General features: G+C 40.1%; 1 protein-coding gene across 9 annotated transcripts; it reads right to left on the reverse strand.

Annotated features, from left to right (window-relative positions):
* LOC103705251 (zinc finger SWIM domain-containing protein 7-like) lies at nucleotides 1-3,690 on the reverse strand. Of its 9 annotated transcripts, none has more exons than XR_005512218.1 (7): nucleotides 3,497-3,683; nucleotides 3,389-3,410; nucleotides 3,199-3,304; nucleotides 3,001-3,108; nucleotides 2,791-2,919; nucleotides 456-505; nucleotides 1-354 (listed from the first exon to the last, which is right to left on the reverse strand). XR_005512218.1 is itself a non-coding variant. In XM_039127498.1 (6 exons), the coding sequence occupies exons 1-5, from the start codon at nucleotides 3,564-3,566 to the stop codon at nucleotides 2,818-2,820; spliced, it is 408 nt and encodes a 135-aa protein (XP_038983426.1). In that variant the 5' UTR covers nucleotides 3,567-3,683; the 3' UTR covers nucleotides 108-505; nucleotides 2,791-2,817. The 9 variants fall into 9 exon arrangements, 2 of the variants coding, with proteins under 2 accessions (XP_038983426.1, XP_038983424.1); XR_005512217.1 differs by having other exon boundaries at nucleotides 456-585; XR_005512222.1 differs by having other exon boundaries at nucleotides 456-585; nucleotides 2,791-2,913; nucleotides 3,389-3,620.
* Between the last annotated feature and the right edge of the window lie 1,090 nt (nucleotides 3,691-4,780).

The raw sequence follows: 4,780 nt of genomic DNA on the forward strand, positions 1-4,780 counted from the left end.
AAGAGCAATGCTTTTTTTTTTTGAATGTCATTCTAGGTTGGGGCATGAACAATCCATTTTTGTCTCTCCAACACTAAGGGTACAATGAAATGTGCCTGCTACCTCGGTTGATTGAGAATTTTAATGAATATATACATTCTAAAATCCAACACATATACAGTATTGTTGGAGAAACAGGCTGCTACTTTATCACCTTTTTGGTTCAAACACACTTCACAAAATTTCACTTCCCCACTGTAAGTCTTCACAGCCTTCCCCTTTCTTTCAGGGACCATATATGTACACATTGATCTAACTGAGCCAGGAAGTAAACACTCACCGTTTAGGCTAAATGCAACAGAATATACAGGAAGCCTGACAAATCACAACATGTTGTTCATAAGAAAAAGTAAAGACATTACCCCAATTAAGCATATACAAATTTGTCATTCATCTTATGAGTTACACTTCATTACCTGTGAGCATTCAAACTGTACAGAGGCCTTCCTAGTTCCGCATCCCATAACTTGATTTTTGAGTCAAAGGATGCACAAGACAAAGGTTCGGTGATCCATAGCCATTTACAAAAGCTAGTGGTAAAGAAAACTGTAATTTGAATTCACATGCAACAAGGGGGAAATTAAAAAACATAAAACATACAACATCCAAATTACACAACAAAAAGGTTATTTCAAATAATCTTCCATACATTCAAAAGTCCTAAATTTGAGATTTAGAGTGTTTAAATAATATCATTGTTGATGATTCCAGCTCACATAAAAACATAGAGAGAGAGAGACAAAAAGAGTGCGTGAACTTTTGTTTGACAGGTACTCTCCAAGTTTATCCATATATAAGATACCATAACCATTATAACATGATTCACAGAATGACACATATTTAAAGTTAGGTCATATCCATTTTACATGACCTTCCTGTTTTCTCCCATCATCCCCCCTTTTCTCGTAAGAGTAAGACTGCCCCCCTCCAGCTATTTCCCATTGAAATGGTCATATACATCTTTGACATACCCAGACATCCAAACATTGCCTTTAAGGTCCCTTCAACAACTGTCTTTTTCTATTAGGTTTCCTAAAGGTTTATTTCAATGCTTATCCTTCACAATCCTTAAAGTTATCCTACATGGGAAAAGAACAGCAGTAGGATGTCTACAGATATCCAATATTTGCTTAGCTAAATGAAATTATACATGGAAATTAATAGGTCATACAACTGGTTCCACTTCAAACTGATTAGACGAATGCAATAAACAAGTAAAACATTTGCTTCACTTTCAGAATGTTACATCTAATAAGATAATTAGCAAGTTGTTTGTGGGAAGATGAAAGTAAAGCTACCTCACTTCACAAGGGGCACCATCAATGAAGTTGGCACTCAAGTTTTGGGAGAATTGTTGAGACTTAGGGGCGATACATGCAAAGGAAATGTCTGAGTTCAAATAGTAGCTTTTCTTGACAACAGAAAGGTTGAGGTGCAATGGAGCGTGCAAAATCATGATAAAAGAGTAAGAAGGATTGCAGCCCAGAGCTTATATTAAGTAAGTACTTTAGTTTGCTCCTCTGCTAGAAGCAATTAAAGGATTTCTCTTCTTACTAGTATACATGATAACCCAGCTTTTCACTTCCCAAAATATCCCTAACTGCTCTTTTGCTTAAACCATGGACCTTACCTTCCTCTACGGTCATCTATCATCACAAATGACTAAGTTGCTAGAGCCTCTGAATATTTGGAATTAAACATAAAATCTGAAGAATTCCAACAACTAGCTCCATGCTATGTCCTCTTTCCCATTCTCTTAATTTTTTTTATGAGGAGCTAAGTGTTTAAAGTGGACTCTTTGTCCTGCTTAGCTCCATGGCCGATTTTCAAGGAGATAAGGAGATTCTACTGACTCATTGTACAAAATTGTCCAAGTCAATAGAGCTTGAGGACGATTTTAAGGATGAGTTCTTTTAAGAAGGGTGCTAATGTTACTACATTTTACAAACTTGCTGATGGCCATTATGCATTTACAATGGACGAAGGCTTTGAAAGCAAAAATTGCAACGATAAAGCAAGAAGATTTCTGCTTTTCTAATGAGAGAGAAGGGATTTTCTATTCCTAATAGACCTTCAGCTGGAATTTCCTGAACATGAGAATCTCCATTTTGTTATGCATCACTAACATGTTAGTAATTCATGTAGTACAGGGGAGCTATGAGTCTAGCCACTTCACTGTTTTTTTATCACTATTATTATTTTTTATTTGTCTGCATGTTTAGGATTTTCAAGGACAACTTGCATAATGGATCCAGGATTTTGGGTTGCAGAGGCCTATATAAATTCTCATGTTTGGTTTTCTAGAGCAGCTATCCATTGTTCACCTAAAATTCTGAGCATCCAAAATTGCAGCGCATATGGTTTTTGGAAAGAACAAGCACCAAAATAAAATCACGAGGATACGCCACTCCTTTATTTTTCAATATATTGTGGAAAAAAAAATTCGACTTTGTTAACCCCCTTTACTGAGAATTGAATTATCGCATCGGCAGAACGTTCTATGTAACTTATACCTGCAAAATATTGGAATTTGCTGCGTACAACAAACTATACATTTGATGTAATAAAATACGAGATAACTGCATTTGAACCATGACTCCAATAAACAGAAAATGCAAGAAAAAATCTTTATAGCTGAAAGAACCATTCAACATATTTTCCACAACAGTTCTTGTTGATGCTTCTGCACAAACTATACCCAAAAACTGAATCAAAACTAAGACTCAAGTAGCAGCAGTAAGAAATTAATACCTGTACGATTTGAGACGCTTATAGCTGTCAGAGTTTCGCAAGCATAAGCGCCAGCTGCTCATCAGACACCTCCACTTCCGTAAGCGCACCCACGGCTTCAGCAAGCCGAGCTGCTATTTGATGCTTGCACTCCGAACAAAATGGAGACAGGTGAGTAACTGAAAAGGCCAAGAAGAAAAAACAACTGGTAAAACAAATTAGGAAGCATACACAGAGCTGTTCACCCCAGTTGACGATGTCATAGAAGAAAGAGTAGCAGGTGCAGTGGTTCTCGGGAAAGCAGATGTACTCCTCCTTCCTCTTCGATTCCCCTACCACCTGAAATCCCCATTTCTCTATCACTCCGAGGTATCAGCAAAGAGATTACTTGAAGTGGAAGTTGTTGGAAAATGCATAAAAAAGAAGGACCAGAAAGAGAGAACGGCCGCTGGGAGCCCCGGAGACCCTTCGGACGCCGCCCTGGTCGACGATCCTCGTCGCGCGCTCCAAGTTCTTCCCGAATAAGAAGTGCAGGCTGGATCGGGTCAGGTCGTGTTCGTTTAACATGGAGGAAAGACTCGAGAGGGAGGAAGGAGTGGCGGGGATGAACGGTACTCACATGGATAGGTGGTCGTCGGACACTGTGTTCGTTTGTTATGGATAAAGAGAGGGTGAGAGAGAGGCTCCAAGGAAGGAGTACGGGGAGGGGAGAGAGGAAGGGTGAGACCTGAGCGAGAGGATTTGATCTGCTCCCAGGTAGCGTTTGCGACGGCGATGCTTGCAGATGGAGCTGCCATTCCGCTCGCTTCTCCCTTTCGGCGATGGTGGGAAGGCGCACCGAAGGTGTTCGATAAAGGAGCTTAGATGAACAGTGTTCGAGGTGGAGGGGGAATTGTGAAATTAAAGGGGTCGGTCAAAAAACGTCATGACTCTACCCGAAGGTAGCACTATTCCTATGAAAGGTGGTCTGAGATCATCTTCCAATGAGAGCAATTTTTAGTGGACGAGGATTGAGAATTTCCTCGGTATGTGGGGATTGTGGTGTGGACGAGACGGTGGACCACACCTTGTTTCAGTGCACATGGGCTACGGCGACCGGCGGGAATCCCGCAAAAGGTTCGTAGCTGGAGGGACCAGTTCCTACAAGCCATGCGCCGATGCTCGGAGTCCTCTCTGCTTCGCCAGAAGGTAATTCGGATGATTTGCACATCCTACCAGATTTGGTTGGCTAGAAACGTTCAAATCTTTGGCGAACGCAGTATGTTGCCGAGACTTGTAGTGAAGAGTGCCCATATGTAAGCGGGGAGCTTAGTCACATTATACCTGTCGAAGGGACCTTGACAGCTCCGGACATATGGGATTCCCAGGGGCGGCCCAATACATTTGGGGGCCTAAGGCAAATCCAATGAATGAGGCCTCTTTTTTTTAATAATAATTTTTTTTAATAAATATAAAATATTTAAAAAAATGATATAGAAATAGATAGCTATCAAGTGTACTATTTCAATAAAGATATATAAATTTAATAAAAATAGGTAAAATTTTTTTTTAATTTAATATAATTTTTAAATGAAAGTAAATAAAAGTAATTGCTCAAAAAGGAGGGCCATGAAACTGATTAATTAACTAAGATAATGCTTGACAATAGTGTTTACCATGTCAAGCAAAAGCCGAATAGGAAATGGTTATCTCATGGCACTTCATTGTCAAGGTAATAAAAAAATTGAACCTCTCTATAAGAGAAAGTAGGGGCATTATGGGAAATTCACTCCATCCATAAATAAAAGTCCCATCCCACCGTCTCCCCTTCAAGTGAGTACCCAAGCAGCAACTGCAACATCACAGCACAGCAGCCATTCAACTCCCTCTAGCTCCTTTTCTCTCTCTACCACCCAAGAGGGGAGAAGAAACCGAGAGGAGAAAATTAAAAGAATCTCCACCCTCCAAGAAGTCCATCTCTGATCCCCCTATCTTTCTTCCCAATGGCCCGGCTGGATCAGGAGTAATGTGA

The sequence above is a fragment of the Phoenix dactylifera genome, chromosome 6 (assembly GCF_009389715.1).
Source record: "Phoenix dactylifera cultivar Barhee BC4 chromosome 6, palm_55x_up_171113_PBpolish2nd_filt_p, whole genome shotgun sequence".
NCBI classification, from domain to species: Eukaryota; Viridiplantae; Streptophyta; class Magnoliopsida; order Arecales; family Arecaceae; genus Phoenix; species Phoenix dactylifera.